General features: G+C 44.7%; 1 protein-coding gene across 6 annotated transcripts in view; it reads left to right on the forward strand.

Moving 5' to 3' along the window:
* The window catches only part of TRAF3IP1 (TRAF3 interacting protein 1), a 42,692-nt gene extending 23,099 nt beyond the window's left edge, over positions 1 to 19,593 (forward strand). For 4 of the 6 annotated variants that reach the window (XM_059703740.1, XM_059703737.1, XM_059703742.1 and 1 more), the window contains 7 exons: positions 670 to 754; positions 1,196 to 1,279; positions 2,681 to 2,804; positions 3,002 to 3,038; positions 4,543 to 4,619; positions 18,207 to 18,430; positions 19,320 to 19,593. In XM_059703740.1, coding sequence (XP_059559723.1) covers positions 670 to 754; positions 1,196 to 1,279; positions 2,681 to 2,804; positions 3,002 to 3,038; positions 4,543 to 4,619; positions 18,207 to 18,430; positions 19,320 to 19,485 — 797 coding nt within the window. In that variant the 3' untranslated portion in view covers positions 19,486 to 19,593. Of the gene's footprint in view, positions 1 to 669; positions 755 to 1,195; positions 1,280 to 2,680; positions 2,805 to 3,001; positions 3,039 to 4,542; positions 4,620 to 5,439; positions 5,643 to 18,206; positions 18,431 to 19,319 lie in introns of those variants that run through there. The other 2 variants (XM_059703738.1, XM_059703743.1) reach the window with 2 other exon arrangements.
* Positions 19,594 to 19,928: the final 335 nt, after the last annotated feature.

The following is a 19,928-nucleotide window of genomic DNA, read 5'->3' on the forward strand; positions in this document are numbered from 1 at the left end:
TCACTTTTACTTTAAATAGTGGAGTAAATGTAATTGTCTTAATAGTTTGGACTTGTTATTTACAGATTAAATCATTTTATCAAAGTGAAGACAATTTTGTTCAGATTATAAATATAATATGGTGTACTCAAAGTAGAAAATTTTTAAAATGAAGAAAATGAAAAGCACTGGGAATTCCACTGCTCACAACTTAAATGAAGACCTTCTAGAACCCCATGTACGGACATGCAATTATTAGATGTATCGCTGTACTCTGCTGGTTACGTGTTAAAATGACGGCACGTTTACACTAAAAGGTCTTGCGTGTGGCGATGCCGTATTTGCCAGATTGCCTGTTGTTAGTCACTCGTGGTGACGGGAGCCTCCTGGCACATGTGTTATTTAACGTGTCCATTTCTTTAGGTTGTATTTTCTTTAAGTTAAAGTGCTGAATTGATTGATCTACCTTTTTAGTTTTGTTTCTGGAGGAGTTGAGCCAGGGTTGGAGGGAGCCCATTTCCCTGGTCCTCACCAGAGTTAGATGCCACGTGCCTGTTTTATCTTCATCAGGATGATGGATGAGAAAGCTCATTTATATTTGCAATTACTTGGTTACTGTCTTCTCCAGTATGTATCCGTTGTTTCTGTTCCTTCCTTTGCAAACTGCTGACTGGGGTGCCGTCCCCTCAGAAGGAGAAGTGGGACCCATCAGCCAGGAGAAGTCAGAGGTGCCCGAGAACCCTGAGGTCCCCCCCGAGCTCCCGTCCGGCGCCAGGTCTGTGCTCCCCCCACGCGGAGCTGACACGCTCGTCTCTGTATCTCCTGCAGTTCATGTAATGCTTGAGCTTAATTCTGAGGAAACATTTGTACTAAGAAGCAAAAACCATGTATTTTATTTAGTCTTCCTGTACCTGGGTGACAACTAACTACACATAGAACATTTTAGAGATTTAGGGGAATGCATACTTATGGCTAAATTATGTCATGTTTTGATTACTGATAGTTATTTTTGTACCTTAAAATTAATGAAAATGTAAGATTAAAAGATGGGTCCTTTTAGGTTAATGGCATTTCTTAATATCCTGAGCGTATGTGCAGACTAGGAGGCAGATGGTGGCTGGAAGGCAGTGCTGAGCTGACCTGGGTTTTCTGTTGTCTACTTTGAAATGTGGGAGTGTTTATACCCCTGATTTGGTTTTCCACTGTCTGGTTTTAGAAGAATTCCTCGGCCTGGGAGTGCCAGGCCAGCGCCTCCCCGAGTGAAACGACAAGACAGCGCGGAGGTGTTAACAGCGGACAGGTGAGGCGCGCTCTAACAGGAGGGGCAAGGGGCTTCTCCCGGTGTGTGGGACCTCGGGATCGATGGGAATCGGGCACATGCTGCAAGGGGAAGGGTGGACTGGATGGTGCTGGGAAAACTTGCTGTTGTGAAAAAGAAAAATCAGGTTAGACCAGGGGTGGGCAAACTTTTTGACTCGAGGGCCACAATGGGTTCTTAAACTGGACCGGAGGGCCGGAACAAAAGCATGGATGGAGTGTTTGTGTGAACTAATATAAATTCCAAGTAAACATCATTACATAAAAGGGTATGGTTTTTTTTTTTTTTAGTTTTATTCATTTCAAACGGGCCGGATCCGGCCCGCGGGCCGTAGTTTGCCCACGGCTGGGTTAGACCCTCGCCTGAAACCACACATGGCCTCACTTTTCAGATGGGTGAGAGAGAACACAGGCACTCCCACAGTTAAACCTTCACAATACGTGGGGAGGATGTTCGGGTGCATTTCTCTGACCTCTAGGTGGCGGGTTTTCTAAGCATAAACACAGTGAGGGGAAAAATAGGAAAAAAGATTTAAAGGTTTACTTGCACAGAAATAAAAAAACAAAGGTTATGAGCAAATCATAAACAATATAAAGGCCAGCGCCAGGTAGGGCTTTTGTAAGTTTACAACCTGCCAGTGGATGCAGTAGGATCTGTAAGGTACAGAAGTCAAGAGGCTGGGTCGGGTGTTTCAGATAGAGCAGGAGGTCGGACTTGGAAACGGCAGATGTAGGCATTTACTCAGGTTGTGTTGCAAAGAGACAAAGAGAAGCAAAGGAAGGACAGTAGGGAGTGGGAAGGAAGGCAGGGCCGAGGGAAGTTACTGGTTCTTGTTTTGAAGACAAGAGAATGAGCACATTTTTAGGTGACAGGATGATCCTTTGGGGGCGGATTTGGTGATGTGGGAGAAGCAGGCTGGGGGTGTCGGAACAGAATCCCTGAGTGGCCAAGGGGGCGTGGAGAGTTAATATGTGGGTGAGACTCTGGGAGGTGAGTTCTCTCTGCCGCTCGGTTTCACCCAGAGTCTGGGAGGAGGAGCAGGAGGTCAGAGGAGGGAGGAGGGCAAGCAGGTCTCCACGAGAGGGGCCTGTACAGAGGTCCTCATCCAGGGGTCACCCCGCCCCCGGGGATGTTGGGGCCATGTCTGGAGTGGTGACATGACTGGGGAGGAGGCGGAGGGAAAGTTCTTGGCATCCATTTGGGGGGTTTGGGGCCAGGGCTGCTGCTAAACATCCTACAGTGGACAGGCAGCCCCCCACCGAGAGCGACAGGCCCCTGTGCTGAGCTGCTCTCACATAACCTCGCACTCAGCTCCAGATGCACGGGGTGGATGAAAACATCATCGACAAGATTTCTAATTTAATCTGATTTCTTTGTATTCAGGACAGGAAGTGGTCAAACCGTCTCCAATGTGATTGTCGATGTGCAGAACTCTGAGAACGAAGACGACGACCAGTTTGTGGTGGAGGCTGCGCCACCTCTCTCTGAGGTGTCAGAACTCGAAGTGGTTAGTGCCCTGGCCTTGGGGTTTGGTAATGACACTTTCACTCCAGCGTTCAGATTTATGCAGACAGAACTTCCCTCTAATTTTGCAGTTAGTTTTCTACCCTAATTTCGCCATTCCTCTGATGAGATCCATGAAGGTAGGATTTTGAGAATTCAACAAACCCGAATCTCCTTTCTTCTCCTTCCTTTCCTGCTCAGGTACACGCAGTGGAACTGGAGGAAGATGAGAAGCACGGTGAGTGCTGGTGTTGGTGTGGGCTGGAAGGGTCAGACGCAGGAGTCCGACCAGCAGTAGATAGGGCTCCATGGGCACGGGTCCCTCTGAGGTTGGTGCTTTTTATTCTGGGAGATGATGGATGCTGCTCCCATCCTGGGGGACCCAGGGGCACCCCGACCCTGGAGGTCAGGTGTGAGCTGTTTCGTAGGTGACTCCTTTTCTTACCCGTGTGATTACATTTGGAATTGCATGATCTCCAAGGTCATTCCCAGGTGGACAGTTCTGCAATGTGATCTGCTTTATTTCATACACCTATGAAAGCAGAGAATAGGCTAGTGACCCCTTGTCCCCATCACACAGCTCCCACAGTGAGGCTGATGTTGTTTTATTTCAGCCTCCACCCCCCCAACCCCACTCCCCAGGCCCTTTGCAAGTCCCAGGGCATCATTTCTTCGGGAAACACTCCGTACGTAGCTCTAAAAGATAAGGACTCTTTTAAAAAAATATAGCCATAAATTCATTGCCATATGTATAAAAAAAATTGCTTAGTATCATCCATGCCTCTTTTTCCAGTTTTGTGTTTTTTCAGTTTGGCAGTCCAGACCAGGTCCCTGCATTACAGTTGATCTGACTGAAGTCTCCCCTAACTCGGGGCCCTCCCACCCTTTCCCTCATGATGTGTTTATTGAAGCCAGTCGTCTGACTTTCTCACGCCGAGGTGCTGCTTATCATACCCTCTAGTATGCCTTTTTCCACATTCTTGTAACTTAGTTCTAGGGCAGTGGTTCTCAACCTTAGCATCACCTGGAAATCTTTTTAAAATCCTGATTTCTGGGCCTCATCCTCCGGAAATTCTGTTTTTTTGTTATGGGGTGGGGCCACAACATTAGTAACAAAGAAACAATTTCTGGAGGATGAGGCCCAGAAATCAGGATTTTAAAAAGATTCCCAGGTGATTCTAATGTGCAGCCAAGGTTGAGAACCACTGTTCTAGAGAGTTGATCAGATTCAGGTTTTTTTAAATTTTAAATATATTTTTATTGATTGAGAGAGAGAGAAAGGGAGAGGGAGAGGAGGGAAACATCGATATGAGAGAGCAACACCCATCGGCTGCCTCCTGTACACCACCTGCTGGGGACTGAGCCTGCAACTGGGGCATGTGCCCTGACCAGGAATCAGACCTTCAGTGCTCAACCACTGAGCCATGCTGCTGGCTCTACATTTCTTCTTCATCTTTGGAAACAGAAGAGAAAATCTATTTTATTTCTAAAGATTATTTTTCCCTTTCAAGGAGCTGATTTCTTTGAAACAATATGAAGCTGTAGAGCTAGTTTCCACCACCAGTTGTTGTATCAGTCTGATGCGGGCTATCTTTATCAAATAAAGGTTATTGAAGCTGTTTTGAGTGTAGAAGGAGAAGAATAAGGACTTGGGTGTTCTTGCCAGCCCTCTGCCCAATCAGAGTAGAGTAGCTTCAAAGGGCAGAGAACAACTGGAGCATAAAGCTGCTGCTTCTCAACAGGAGGACTCGTCAAAAAAATTCTGGAGACAAAGAAAGATTATGAGAAGCTGCAGCTGTCACCCAAACCTGGAGAGAAGGTAATGGAATGTCTTGTAAATATCAGCATGTTAAGTGTCTGTTTCATACATTTACTTGAAAAAACTAGAAGCACCGTTCGAACGTGGTTACACAGTAATGTCTGTTTATATGTAGAAAAGCGCCCCCTCCCTCAGTGGGGAGGGAAGACACTGCGGCTCTTGCAGTGGCTGTCACCTCCCCGGACCTGGGTCAGTTCTGCCCTGGGTGGACAGCAGCCTCGCTTGGAGGCTCAGGAGTCAAGGGCCAGGGCCTGCTCTGCTCTGACTTCATGGCTCTCCCCTTCCTGCCTCGTCCATCCCTTCGTTGTGCAGAGCCAGGAGCAGACCGCTTGGCGCTGGCTGATCGAGAGGCTAGGGGGGAACTTTCAAGTCTGGCTTTTAAATACAGGCTCCTGGTATCAGGCCTCCCAGCAGTCTTTCTCACAGTGTGTGATGAGGCTTTGTTGGGACCTACGGCCTCCTGCCTGCCACTGCCCCTTAGGCATGTGACCCTGGGGTGAACACCTGCAGGCCAGGCAGTGTGCCGCAAATGTCATGTCCAGGTTTCTGTTACATTCGCTTAAAAAAATAACAATAAATATTTATTGTGTGTTTTTTACAGAAAACAATTTCTTTTTTTTTTAAAATATATTTTATTGATTTTTTACAGAGAGGAAGGGAGAGAGATAGAGAGTTAGAAACATCGATCAGCTGCCTCCCGCACATCTCCCACTGGGGATGTGCCCGCAACCCAGGTACATGCCCTTGACTGGAGTCGAACCTGGGACCTTTCAGTCCGCAGGCCGACGCTCTATCCACTGAGCCAAACCGGTTTCGGCAGAAAACAATTTCTTAGAGAGTTCGTTGTATCAGCAGCCACAGTTCCCATGTTTTACACATACTCACACACATGTTGATTTAATGGTGGTTTTAGATAATTCTGCTTAAAATGACCTGGTTTTGTCGTGGAGATGTGGCCTGAAATAGCCTACGAGAACCATGCAGTGAGAATACCACCAGGGGGAGCCTTTAGATCAGTGGTTCTCAACCTTGGCTGCACATTAGAATCACCTGGGAATGTTTTTAAAATCCTGATTTCTGGGCCTCATCCTCCGGAAATTCTGTTTCTTTGTTATGGGGTGGGGCCACAACGTTAGTAACAAAGAAACAGAATTTCCGGAGGATGAGACCCAGAAATCAGGATTTTAAAAAGATTCCAGGTGATTCTAATGTGCAGCCCAGGTTGAGAACCACTGCGTTAGATGCTCACAGGAGAAACATGTTGCCCGAGGCTTCACGTAAGAGCACTGTTTGCTCCCCTGAAGGAGGCCGACCTCTGGCCTGCTGTGTGTGGCTGTGGAATTTCAGTCTCAGAGTCCTTTCCGCAGGCCAGGCATTGCCCTGCCAGTCCTCGCTGTGTCCCCAGCCCAGGCTGGGACTGGAGTGGTCAGCCTTCGTAATTGGTTGTGGTTCTACTTGGCGTTTCTTCTGTGGCTGAGGATCCTGCTGTCCGGTGGCTGGTTCCTGCTCTTCTCACTCAGTGCTGTTGAAGTCCAGAGGCGGCTGGCTGCCCTCTTCTCTCAAGCTGGTCCTTTCTGTCCCTTTTACCAAGTCAGCTTCCTTAGTGGGTAATTCTGTTTTCCTATTTCCTTTTTAGTTTCTTTTGGTAATTAGTATTTGAATCAGGATCAAGTTGACCTACGAGTGAAGGAAAGATCCGGAACAGTAGTGGCTTACATGAGGTAGAAAGTGCTTTAGCTCATGCACCAGAGCCTGGAGTGGCAGTGATCCAGATGCCTTCCACCTCTTTCCTCCTGACCTCCATGCCTCAGGGCACCTCCTGGGCCCAGATGGCTGCCCAGTTCCAGCCTTCAGGACTGCATTCCAGCCAGAAGGAAGGAGGAAAAGGGAAGTAGGAGAAGGGCACACCCCTTCTCTCTCAGGCTATTGATTGGGAGTTGTGCACACCACTTCCACTTACATTATGTCGGCCACATTTTTGTCACTGAGGGAACCATGAAGTGACATTTTTATTGCAGGCATCAGTTTGCTTGGCTAACCATCAAGGGTTCCATTAACACAGACTAAAACTTTCCAGGTTTCCTCACTGCCTGGCACACTCAGAAATGATAATATTTGCAAGGCACATGGGTCAGTGGAGGAGGCTGCCTGCCTGGCTGGGGCCGAGGATTTCTGGAACTAGCACGGCTACCACATGTGGCTGCTCTCAGTGGCAGGAAGCTTGTCAGAGGTCAGAAACAGGGTTGACCAGCAGTCTCTCCACGGTGCTTCTCCAGGAAGTTGTTCGTTTCATTCATGTTTTCCAAAGTCATGGCAAGAACATGTTTGACGTATACTTTATGATTTAAAAATATATCTATAGTTACAGTTTTCCTTTCCTTCTGGAAATGTCATCTTTTTTTTTTTTTTTCCCTTGAGGAGACTTTTGTAAAACTACTGAAGTAGGCACTCCCTAGCAAAGAATTAACTTTGGTTTTGTAGATATTCACTTTTGTGTTGTTTTCATTTCAGTGATTTCTGCTCTTTTTTCTTTTAATTTCTTTAAAAAAAATATTTTTATTGATTTCAGAGAGGAAGGGAGAGGGAGAGAGAGAAACATCAGTGATGAGAGAGAATCATTGATCGGCTGCCTTCTACATGCCCCCTGCTGGGGATAGAGCTCACAACCCGGGCATGTGCCCTTGACCGGAATCGAACCCGGGACCCTTCAGTCCGCAGGCCAATGCTCTATTCACTGAGCCAAACCAGCTAAGGCCCTTTTAATTTCTTTTTATTTTTCTTTTTATTTTTTTTCCTTTTAATTCCTTTACGCATTTACTTTTTCTAGCCTCTTGTGTAAAACTTAGCTCATTTATTTTTAGTTTTTGTCATTTTAAAAATTAATATATTCACGACTATACATTTCTCTTTAAGCATGCTTTAACCTTGATTTTTAAATTTCTTAAATAACAAATTAATATTAAAATTTTCTCAAATTTTAATATGAAGTCCTTTGTTATTTCTTTTCGACATGTAGACTACTTGGGAGTCTGTTCTTTAGCTTTCAAATATAAGACTTTTTAAAAAGTCTTTTTTTTTAAAGTCTTTTTTCTTTTTAAATCCTCACCCAAGGACATGTTCATTGATTTTTTTAGAGAGAGGTTAAAGGGGCGGGGAGAGAGAGAAACACTGATTGGTCGCCTCCTGTACATGTCCTGACCAGGGCTGGTCATCAAACCTGCAATCCTAGCATGTGCCCTGACTGGGAATCGAACCTGAGACCTTTTGGTGTATGGGACGATGGCTCCAGTTAACTGAGCCACACTACCAGAGCTGAAAAGTCTTTTTATTGACAGTACCTAAAATAATTGCACATTCAGAGAACATGGTCTACATGATATTGATTATTTGGAAGTGAGCCTTTCTTCTTGGCCTGGCTGTGATCGGTGTTTGTAAAAGCTTAGAGTGCTCGCACAGTTCTACCTTCTATACTTTGGGGCTGGGCTTCAGTACACCCTGTGGACTACCTGGGGAGGTGATTGTAATGTACTCAGTGCCTGTGGGCTGTAGTTGCCTGTTATTATTGATTTATACAAATTAATAATAATATTACTTGCATATCTGCTATCTCTAAAAATTCAAATACTAGTCCTGGGTGGTGTACTCAGTAGTTAGAGCATTGCCCCATACACTGAAGGGTCTTGGTTTTGATTCTAGTCAAGGTCATGTACCCGGATTGCAGGTTCAGTCCCCAGCCCCAGTAGGGGTGCATGTCAGAGACAACCAATCGATGTATCTCTCTGACATAGATGTTTCTCTCTCTCTCCTTCCCTTCCCTACCATTCTCTCTAAAAGTGATTGGAAAAATATCCTCGGGTGAGGATTAACAACAACAAATTCAAATACTAGGTGTTTTCTCTGCTTTTCACATATAAGTTATAATGTGCCCTTAGTCTTAGTACTTTTTACTTTTTTTGGAGGGAGCTTTTTTTTTTTCAATGCTAAGGAAATACATATTTGTAATCTGGGCATCTCTCCAGCCTGTCTTTGAAGTTTTGTTGGAAGAAAAGCCATTTCTTAGTGTACTAATGGATTGAATAATATATTATAAAATAAATATGTGAATCAGACTGCTTTGAGCATTTTTTTCATTATCCTGACTTATTTGTTCCCTTTTCAAGAGGAAATATTAAACTTTGCTAATAGTAAGATATTAGTTCATGCCAGCATTTTTTCTTCAGATTTATGAAGTTTTTGAAAAACAACCAGAAAAGCACTTTTATTAGTGTTAGTTATACTTTAAAAATACTTGTGTTTTAAACTTTGTAAATGAAGATGCTTTGGAATAATAACCAGTGATTTCAAAGGTGGTTAACTCACTTTTGGGGACTGTGTGAAGACTGTTCTCTTCTGATTTTTCAGTCTTTTTTTCATGTTATATCTATTCTAATTGAATGTAAATTTCATACTTTCTTTTTTTTAAAGGGTTTTTTTTTGTTGTTGTTGTTGTTAATGCTCATCTGAGGATATTGCTTTTCAGGAGAGTGGAAGGGAGGGGGGAGGAGAAGGAGAGAGAGAAACATTGATGTGAGAGAGAGACATTGACTAGTTGCCTCCCCTATGCACCCTGAGAGGAGTGAACCCACAACCCAGGTAAGTGACCGGAATCTAACCTGGGACCCTTTAGTCCGAAGGCCAACAACACTCTATCCACTGAGCCAAACTGGCTAGGGCAAAGTATGTTCAGTTTGATTGACTTTGACAGCCTAAGTCTGTAGGTGTAAATTCAGTTACTAAGTAGTGTAGACCTGGTATTTAAATATATTAACTGACACATTAAGGAATGTGTGAGGAGTTGACATCACATTAGCCACAGGATGAAAATCAGTGGATAGAACCGGAATTCAGGTTGGGTTTAGTCAGACTGAGTGTAACGTGAGTGAAGCTTGGGAAAGTGCAGGTGGTCGGGAAAGCAGTCGTTGGGAAAACAGCAGGGACTTGGTCCCATGGTACAGAAGCTGGAGCTGCCCGGTGACCTTGGGTCCAGAAACGGAAGACTAGCCCTCAGTAGTTTGAAGAGGTCTGAGGACAAAGTCCTTCAAACTACTGAGGATTCGTCTTTGTTTGGAGGCGTAACGGACATTTCCCATGAGGCTTCTAGGGTCAGGGCACAGTGAGGAGGGGCCGTGGCCTCTGTGAGCCCCACAGAATCTGCTGGGTGAAGCTTTTTAGCCCCTGCAGTGCAGCCGTCCTGACTGCAGGCCCTGGCAGTGGGGGCCCAGTTCAGCTCTCTGGCTCTGGTTTTCTGCCACAACTTGGAAATTTGTAGTTTGGACAGTAATACAGATTTCCAAGAGAAGTGTGATAGGAATGAAGTTAAAACAGCGTCTGACCTAGATTAGTATGACATTAAACATAAAGCATGCTATTTTAGAGGCACTGTGGTACTTCTGTGAAAGCAAGAAGCTTAACCTGCTGTGAGTCTGCACTCAGCGCTTTTATGTTCTGGGTACAAAGGGAACTCACAGTATTGGAAGGGCAGAGGGTGGCCCTGTGCTGACCCTCGTCACAGGTGGCGCTGGGACACTTGAAAAGTGGCAGATCCATGCTGAAGCGCCTCAAGTGTGAAATACACAGCTGATTTCAAAGACAGAAGGAAAGAAGGACATAAAATCCTGTTAGTAATTTTTATACTAAGTATATGTTGAAACAATATTTTGGATATATTGAGTTAAATAAATTTTTTGAAATTAATTTCACCCATTTATTTTTAAACGAAACTATTGGAAATGTTAAATTGTCTATGTGGTCCACATATTTTTATTGGGCAGCATTGGTGTGGATGAAATGTATTAAGTTGAGCATTAAAATCAGTTAAGCAAGTAGAATTGAACATAACTCTCACTACAGAATTTAATTCAAAAGCCCTAAACCAGTTTTCAAAAAATTAGAGTATAGAAAAATAACATCATAATAGATAGTAGGGTATAGGGTCAAGGGAGTTAAAACCACATTAAAATCATAATTTATTCCAAAGTATTTTTTCAGTTGATACTAGAGAAAGTGAGGAGGACACACAGAGAGAGAAAGATCAATATGAGAAACATCCATTGGTTGCCTCCTGAACTCACCCTGACCGGGGATCAAACCTGAAACTTGGGTATGCCCTGCCCTGGGAATTGAACCTGTCACCTTTTGGTGTATGGGACGGTACTCAAAACCAGCGGCCGCCAGCCTTTCAGACCTCACGGATCTCCAGTGGTCCCGGACCTTGGGTTGGTGACCCCTGCTCTAACCAACTGAGCCACCTGGCCAGGGTGCAGAAGCTTTTTTCTTCACTTACTTTAAGGTGTCTTGATGGCTGAGTTTTTTACTTTTCTTAGTCTTATCTATTACGATTAGTGCTTTTTTTTTTGCCTCAATTAAGAAACCTCTGTTTTAAGGTCAGAAAGATACTTTTTTTTTTTTTTTTTTTTTTAATGAAAGCTTTTGTGGGCAGTTGAATCCTTAATCCACCTGGAGTTCGTCTTCCTATTCTGTGAGAGGAGGTGTGTGTGTGTTCCATATAGATAACCAGTGTCTCCCCTTTCCACACTCATCTGCTGTGTCGGGGGCTCTTTTTGGATTCACTACACCGGGGCTCAGCACACTTTTCCTGGAAAAGGTGGTTGGGATTTTCAGCTGCGAGAGCCTTGTTCTTTGTCCTCCCTCTCGGTGGTGCCCTGGTGAATGAGCCTGCCTAGGTTCCAATAAAACCTCATGTGTGGAAGTTGAATTTTATAGAACTTTCTTGTGTGTCACAAAGTATCTTCTTTACATATTGTCTTGAACTATTTAAGGATGTGAAAACTGTTCTTAGTCCGTGGGCTTCTCCCCAGACTGTGGGCTTAAGCTGTCTCCCTGGCCCAGCCCAACTCCCCCTGCTTTACCTCCTGCAGCTTCCTCTGGCCCCACGGCTGGTGGCTGGGCTGGCACACGGGTGGGTCCTCTCACTGCCGGGCAGGCGCTGTGACCAGCTCACTGAGTGCCTTGGAAGCTGGCTTGGGATTTAGCGGAAGTGTTTGTGCCTGGCCCTCTGCAGTGTGTCTCTGTAAATGGGTTCGATTTTCTCTACTGAGGTTGTGCCCTTTAGCTACATTGTATCCGGGTGCTCTTGAGTTTATTCTGCTGTTGTAACACTGCTTGTTTTAAAATTGGTGTTCTAATTCTTTATTGCCAGGAGGTAGGAATGCTGTTGACACAACCAGCCTCATTGATACACTGATTGTTTTCAAAATGTGTCTGTTGATTTTCTTATGTTTCTGTGCTTTAATAGCGGCTGGATACTGACTGGATGATAGAGAGGTACAGGTGGGGTCTCAGGAGGTTAAGGGACTTACCTGAGATGGCACTGGGGGCCAGTGAGTGGCAGAGTTGGGTTCACACCCAGGTGTTCTGGCCCCAGGCCATGCTCTTTCTTTTTTTTTTTTTTTTTAAATTAAATCTTTATTGTTCATATTATTACATTTGTTCCTTTTTTTCCCCCCCATAACTCCCCTCCTCCCAGTTCCCACCCTACCCTCCGCCCTCACTCCCCACCCACTGTCCTCATCCATAGGTGCACGATTTTTGTCCAGTCTCTTCCCACATCTCCCACACCCCTTTCCCCCCCAAGAATAGTCAGTCCATTCCCTTTCTATGTCCCTGATTCTATTATAATCAACAGTTCATTCTGTTCATCAGATTATTTATTCACTTGATTCTTAGATTCACTTGTTGATAGATGCATATTTGTTGTTCATAATTTGTATCTTTACCTTTTTCTTCCTCTTCCTCTTCTTAAAGGATACCTTTCAGCATTTCATATAATCCTGGTTTGGTGGTGATGAACTCCTTTAGCTTTTCCTTATCTGTGAAGCTCTTTATCTGACCTTCAATTCTGAATGATAGCTTTGCTGGATAAAGTAATCTTGGTTGTAGGTTCTTGGTATTCATCACTTTGAATATTTCTTGCCACTCCCTTCTGGCCTGCAAAGTTTCTGTTGAGAAATCAGCTGACAGTCGTATGGGTATTCCCTTGTAGGTAACTGAGTTTCTTTCTCTTGCTGTTTTTAAGATTCTCTCTTTATCTTTTGCTCTTGGCATTTTAATGATGATGTGTCTTGGTGTGGTCCTCTTTGGATTCCTTTTGTTTGGGGTTCTCCGCGCTTCTTGGACCTGTAAGTCCATTTCTTTCACCAGGTGGGGGAAGTTTTCTGTCATTATTTCTTCAAATAGGTTTTCAATATCTTGCTCTCTCTCATCTTCTGGCACCCCTATAATTCTAATGTTGGTACGCTTGAAGCTGTCCCAGAGGCTCCTTACACTATCCTCGCATTTTTGGATTCTTTTTTCATTTTGCTTTTCCGGTTGGATGTTTTTTGCTTCCTCGCATTTCAAATCATTGACTTGATTCTTGCGCTCCTCTGGTCTGCTGTCGGGCGTCTGTATAATATTCGTTATTTCAGTCCGTGTGTGCTTAATTTCTATTTGGTTCCCCAATATAAGATCGAGGGTCTTATTAGTTTTCGTGTAGAGCTCATTAAGTTTATCCGCAGCTTCTAAACACTTCTTGAGAGACCTTAAAAGTGTGGTTCTGAACTCTATTTCTTCCATTGACAATTTTGTCCTGTTTCTTTGTCTCCGCATTTTGTTATGCTTCCTTGGTGCACCCCCTAGTGGTCTTTGTTCGCAGTCTTATAGATAAATCTTGATTGCTGTAGCTAATTCCAGGGAGGGTTTGACCTCCAGGCCAAGTGGCTATGAGATTCAGCTGTGTCAGCGGTGAGAGAACTTCTGTCCTCTAGGGAGGTGCTAATCTAGCCTTTGCCTGAGGCTATCCGGCAAATGCCTCTGTGCAGGGCTTGGGCGGGGCGGGTCGCACAGGATCAACAGGGTGGGCCGGAGAGAGCAGTTATGGCGGCTCTCAGTCCTGTCCCAAGGGGCTCTGCCTCTCTGAGTCCCAGCACCCGCTGCAAAGCTGGGAGAGAAAGCTGCACTCGCTCTGACCGAAGCCAGACAGTCCCGCTTCTTCCGCCTGAGTCTGGGTCCCTAAAGACTCGCCCGGATCTGGAGCTCAGAGTCTGCGACTCCCTCCCGATTGAAAACAACAACCGCGCCCTCCGCCGCCAGCCCGCTCCGCGCACTCCGCACCTCAGAATTTGACTTCAGCACTGCGCCTCCTCTGAGTGTCCGTATGCGTTTCTCTTTCCTCCTAGTTGTAGGACTTCCACTCAGCCAGCGCCCCTGTGGTTCTGGGTGATGTCCCTTCCGTTTTTTGGTTTCACTTTTGAAGTAGTTGTTCAAAGCAGCAAACTCCTGCGTTAACCTATGCCGCCATCTTGGTTCTCCCATGCTCTTTCTTATGAGCTTCACTGGCTGTTCTTGTCACCCTGAGTCACAGCCTTAATTTCCCCCTTCCCATCCTTGCACTTTCCTTTTATTGCCTGATTGCTCTGGCCACCTGTTCCCTCCCTGAGTTTTCATGGGAACACTTCTGGAATTTACCCTTGGCTGGTATTTGTTGTAGCAAAGAGATGGGGAAAGTACAGTTTTCCCCCAGTATGGGGCTTTATCATGAATTGAGTGATAATTTTACTAAATTCTTTTTCTGTGATGAATGACATGATTCTGTTAACTTACTAAATGACATTTATAGCTTTTCTAATATTAAATTATTCTTACATTTTTGGAATAAAACTAGCATTGTGATGTTATATTATCTTTCTACTAGAGGCCCAGCGCGCTTGAAATCGAAATTGTGTGCGAGTAGCTCGCCTCTGCTTGCCTCAGCTGGCTACCCCGCCCATCATAGCCTGTAGCTCTCGCCCGCCCTCCGCCGCTCAGTAGCTCTCTGCCGCTAGTAGTTTGAGCCCTGCCTGCCACGAGAGCCGCTGCTGGTTTGGCGTCACGACCACAATTGTACCCATTTACAGAGGCACATTTCAGGGGGCCATGTTGGTGTCACGACCACAGGCCTTTTATGATATAGATCTATTCACTGTTAGATTGTAGTTGATAATTACTATTTATATTCATGGATGAAATGGGCCCGTGATTTTCTTTCCTGCTCTTGTCTGAGTGCCAGGTTTAAAATGAATGGGGAGTGTTCTCTAGAATAGATTGTAGGTAGAATGATATTGTGTCTTGACAACTGGTGGGACTCACCTGTAAAACTGTCTGAGCGTCATGTTTCTTTGGTGGAAAAAATTGAAACTACTGCTTTTATTTTTATATTAATTATGGGAGTATTTAGGCTTTCTGTTTCTTCTCAAGTCAGCCCCAGTTACCACTTTAGAAATTTTCAAGTTTATTGTCTTGATAGAATTCTTTTAAATGTCTGCTCTACTTATAGTTTAGTTTTGCTCTCTTTTTACTAATTATATTACCTATTTGTGCTTTTTGTTGTTTTTTGTTTTGTTTTTCCCCCCCGGAAATTTGTCTGTCTTCTTAAACCACCAGCTTTTGGCTTTGTTGATTTTCTCTTTGAATTTTTTCTTTTCTTTTTCACTGATATCTCTAATTTTTAAACAAATTGCTTTCCATCCTGGCTGGTGTTGCTCTGGGCTTAGAGCATCAGCCCAAGCACCAAGCAGTCTCAGGTTCGATTCCCAGTCAAGGGCACATATCTGGATTGCAGGTTTGATCCCCCGTCTGATCTCTCTCACATCGATATCTATCTCTTTCTCTCTCTCTATCCTCTCCCTTTTGCCCTTCCAGTCTCGCTAAATATCCTTGGGAAAAATATCCTTGGGTGAATATTAACAAAACAAAAATTTTCTTTCACTCTGTGTTTATTCTGGAAGAATAAAAGTCAAGGTTAGGAATTACTAAAGCATGTATTTTATTATATAATTAACAGTGAAGTAGAATATATTCTAGGACTGAAAACTGTTCCTTATTAGAGAAATATAGACTCATCTGTTTCCTTTGTCAACTTCTTCCTCATTTGTACCGCTACATCAGGTAAAGAGTCAGATGTTTCAGTTAAAAAAAATTCAGTTGTTGGTTATTAAAGTTTCTGTGTCAAAAAAATAAAATAAAATAAAAATAAATTCAAGTCAGTTGTAGCATCTATTAAACGTGGCTTGCTTATCTTACATTTAACCAAAAAATTACTCTCGAACCAAATAATATCACCAGTAAGGGTGTTGTCTCTTAAAAATAAGTGGCATATGTACAATTCAGCACCCATTGCGATGCAAACTCACCTGAGCTGGGGTATAAAGGTGCTTTGAACCAGGGGAGCAAGAAGGCCCGCGCCAAGTGGCCAGCATCCGATGCCGCAGCCAGGGCTGCAGCGACTTCTACCAGGTTCAGGCACAAGGATGGGATTTGGCCCTGCTGACATGTTCTGGAGGGTCTGGCCAGTGCCAGAGAAATGAGATGTGATTCTGCAAGGGAGACAGGGTGTCACCGTATTTGAAGATGACAACAGTTTGTCAAGGAAATCAGCCCCCAAAGTTAAAACTGTTAGAAACAAATGTATCAGATGGCTGGTGACAAATAAATACACAGAGGTCAGTATTTTTCCTATATGTCAGCAGTGAAAACAGTGTCCCCTGCAGAGCTGGAGACAAAACTGACTTCCCGGGGCTTGCGTGCTTTTAAAAGGACTTTTCTAGGAACTAGATTGAGAAGCCAAGGAATTTTACCAAGAAATATAAAAGTCTGGAAAAAAATCAAGACACTGTGCTCCTGGATGGGAAACTCAATGTTATAGAGATGTCATTTCTCTGAAATTAACTTATAAATTTAATGTAATTCTAATAAATGTTCAGTGGAGGTTTGGAACTTGGCAAAGAATATTCTTAAGTTCATCTGGAAGATAAATATATGAGAATAGTCTTTCATAAAAATGTTTGGCCAGTAATGTCACATTCTTAACTTACTTTCATTTCTTTAGGTAGAGAAGGGAGCCTTTTAGTTGAGAAATTGAGTTCTGCATTTCCCTGTTGCCTGCTTGCTTTGTTAATGTCAGTGTTAAATTATTTCCCCTTTTCAGGTTGGTGGGAAAGGCAGATCTGAACGTTGTCTCCTCTGTCCTGTGCACTAACCTTTGCTTCAGCCACAGTGACCCCTGGTCTCAGGCCAGCATCCCTACGCTGACCTTACCCAGACTTCCAAGGCCCTCCCTTGGTCCTTCGCAAGGACAGAACTGTTTGTAGGAGTAGCTGACATCGAATGATCTGCATTGGCTGTGGGAGGTCCCTTATCAGCCAATTGGTTATTCTTCGTTGTGGGCAATATAATCATTATAGCAATAGCTGACATTACAGAGCGCTTCTTATGACTGAGGACTTGCATATGTCTTTTTATTTAATCCTCAGTGACCTATGAGCCAGGTGTCTTCCCCATTTTCTAGTTAGGAAACTAAAGCACAAACGTTATCTTGACCGAGATGACATAGACAGTATGTAGCAGAGGTCAGACATCACCCCAGTCCGACGGGCCCCAGTCTGCGCAGTGAAACCACAGGTGGTACAGCTCGTACCTGCATCCAGGAGCCTCCTGCTCATGTGATTTCTGTCTGTAGTTGCTTCGTGTGCAGGCTCTGCACCTAGAAGGTTGCTTGCTTGGGGTCACGCATGTTCTGACCTGAGCGGCAGCTTCTCTCTGCGGCCAGGGCCCTGGCTCAGTGCTGACGGCCTGCACCTGTCACTGCAGAGCTGCCACTGACTCGGCAGCTCTCAGAGCTTAAGAATACAATAATGCTTCATGAACCATATTTGACGTCAATAGCCCTTTTGGGAACTGTTTGACATTGTGTCCCAAGGTTAGAGGCAGGCATACCCTTTGATCCCTAGTGGCCCTACACATGGCATGTCCGGGCCCTTGTGTGCTGGGACGTGTGTGAGATTATTCAGAGCTGCATGGTTTGTAAGAGCCCAGTCCAAGAATGACCCACGTGTCCGTCAGCCTTGGGGAGGATGAATAAATCATGGATAGTCCTAAAATGAAATGCCAGTCAGCAAAGCAAATGAGTAAAATATGCGTGCAGGTGCAACATGGCTGACCCTTGAACCACGGGTGTGGACATACGATTCCCTTTGCCCTGTGGGATGGAACAGGCAGGGAGATAGCCAGCAGGCCAAGGTGCCCTCCAGGACTGTCACCTCGGAGGATGCCTCGGGCCCAGGGACGCAGCCTGCCCGTGTCACTTTGTCATTTGTTAACGCTGCATACATGTTTCCTGTGCTTTTCTGGAGTGTGGGAAAGTGAACACGTGCTTTATGAAGGAGTTTGATGCTGGAACATTTCTGGGTGAACAGCACACGATGGTCGGTGTCTGCTCTTCTGTTGTAACTTGAACACAGGCATTCTCAGTTTATGAAAACAAGGAACTTTAACAAAATCCTCACCTGAGGATATGTTTTCTAAGTTTAGAGAGGAAGCAGGAGGAGGATGAAAGGGGAAAGGGGACGGCGGGAGAGAAACTTCCATGGGTTGCCTCCCTTACACATCCCCACGGGGGATGGAGCCCACAACTCAGGTCTGAGCCCTGACCGGGCATTGAACCGGCAGCCGGCTCCCGTGCCCTCCTGCCATCCGACTGAGGATGTTTCTGTCCTCCTCCTCCCGCTGACGTAGGAGAAGTCCCTGGCCTTGGAGTCAGCGTGGAAGAAGGAGAAGGACATCGTTTCCAAGGAGATAGAGAAGCTCCGCCTGTCCATCCAGACGCTGTGCAAGAGTGCGCTGCCCCTGGGCAAAATCATGGACTACCTCCAGGAGGACGCGGACGCCATGCAGAACGAGCTGCAGCTGTGGCATCAGGAGAACCAGCAGCATGCCGAGGCCCTGCAGAAGGAGCAGAGGTCAGGGGCGGGTCCGGTGGAGGGCGTGTGGGGCAGTGTCAGGACTCCCCCAAGTCTGCAGGCCTCTGGGCGCCCCTGTCATCTTGGTTCCTCATTCCCATCAGGGTGTGCATTTTTTTTTGGTAGCAGTTAGAAGAGATTTGCAGTTAATGTTCATACACAAAACAGATTTAGGCATTAAAAGATAGAGGAAACTTTGCAATTTGGATACCATATTTTTCATGTGTTTTATCAAAATTCCCCAAGTTTTATCTGTTTGCAGTTCAAAAGTATTTTATTTTTTTACTCTAAAAGAACTGCTAGTGAACCCATTTTGAAATTGCTATGATAAAAGAAATGTAATAGTCATTAAAAAGATTATTTTAGAACGATGTTTGATACTCGGTATTTATAATCAGTGAATCTAGGATGCATGTAACTGTATCAACTGTTGTGTTTTTGCCCTGGCCAGCGTGTTCAGTGGTTAGAGCGTCAGCCCATTCACTGAAGAGTCTTGGGTTTGATTCCCTATCAAGGGCATATACCTAGGTTGCAGGTTCGATCCCGACCTGGTGGGGGCATGTGAGGGAGGCATCAATGTTTCTCTCTCTTCTTCCCTCCCTCCCGGTCACGCTCTAAAAAAATCAGTGGAACAAAGGAAGAAATACTAGCCTCCTTTGTATAAATTTCATGTTTGACTTCACTTTTGGTTGTGGTGGGATGTGAAAATGAGTGGATCTTCCCCAGGCATGAGGCTTCTGTCCCTTTATGTCATTATTATGTACACTTATATTTTTGCCCTTTTTCTTTGGATGAGATAAGCACTTTTGTAGTCTTTCAGTGTTTGAATTAAGAAGCAAATCGAAAATGAGACGGGATACTTACGGGCCGCTGGTTTTGTTCCCGTCAGTATCACGGACAGCGCCGTGGAACCCTTGAGGGTGGAGCTGGCGGAGCTGGAGCAGCTGATTAAAGACCAGCAGGACAAGATCTGTGCTGTGAAGGCCAACATCCTGAAGAACGAGGAGAAAATTCAGAAAATGGTGTACAGTATCAATCTGAGTTCAAGAAGGTGAAAGCTAAAAAATTTCAAAGATTTGAAGTCATCCTCAGTTTGAAAATAAAAAGGCAGATAGAACATTATTTCTCTTTAACTCTCAATTTGCAAAAAAAACAATGAACAATTTATAATGTTATCCAGCTAATTTTCAGAGCTTTCAAAACTGTAGGCACATTCAGTGTATAAAAGACCATGTTTTCTACCTTCCTCAGGCTAGGCTGCTCACTAGTTACAAACAGCTCTTCCAGACACCGGTGGGAATTTTTCTGCAGGCATGTTCTGTCCGCAGCAGCCTGTGGAGGTTAGTTCTACACTGACGTTCTCTGGCAGGAGTGCTGTTGGCATACAAAGGCGAACAGTGGTCATAGATTTCAGTTTCAGGTTTGGTGAGGACTTCTGCAAGTCAGACACTGGATGAAGGATGACTGTGCTTTTTGAGGCACTTTATAAATAGAATGT

Source organism: Myotis daubentonii, chromosome 7 (genome assembly GCF_963259705.1).
Source record: "Myotis daubentonii chromosome 7, mMyoDau2.1, whole genome shotgun sequence".
Lineage (NCBI taxonomy): Eukaryota > Metazoa > Chordata > Mammalia > Chiroptera > Vespertilionidae > Myotis > Myotis daubentonii.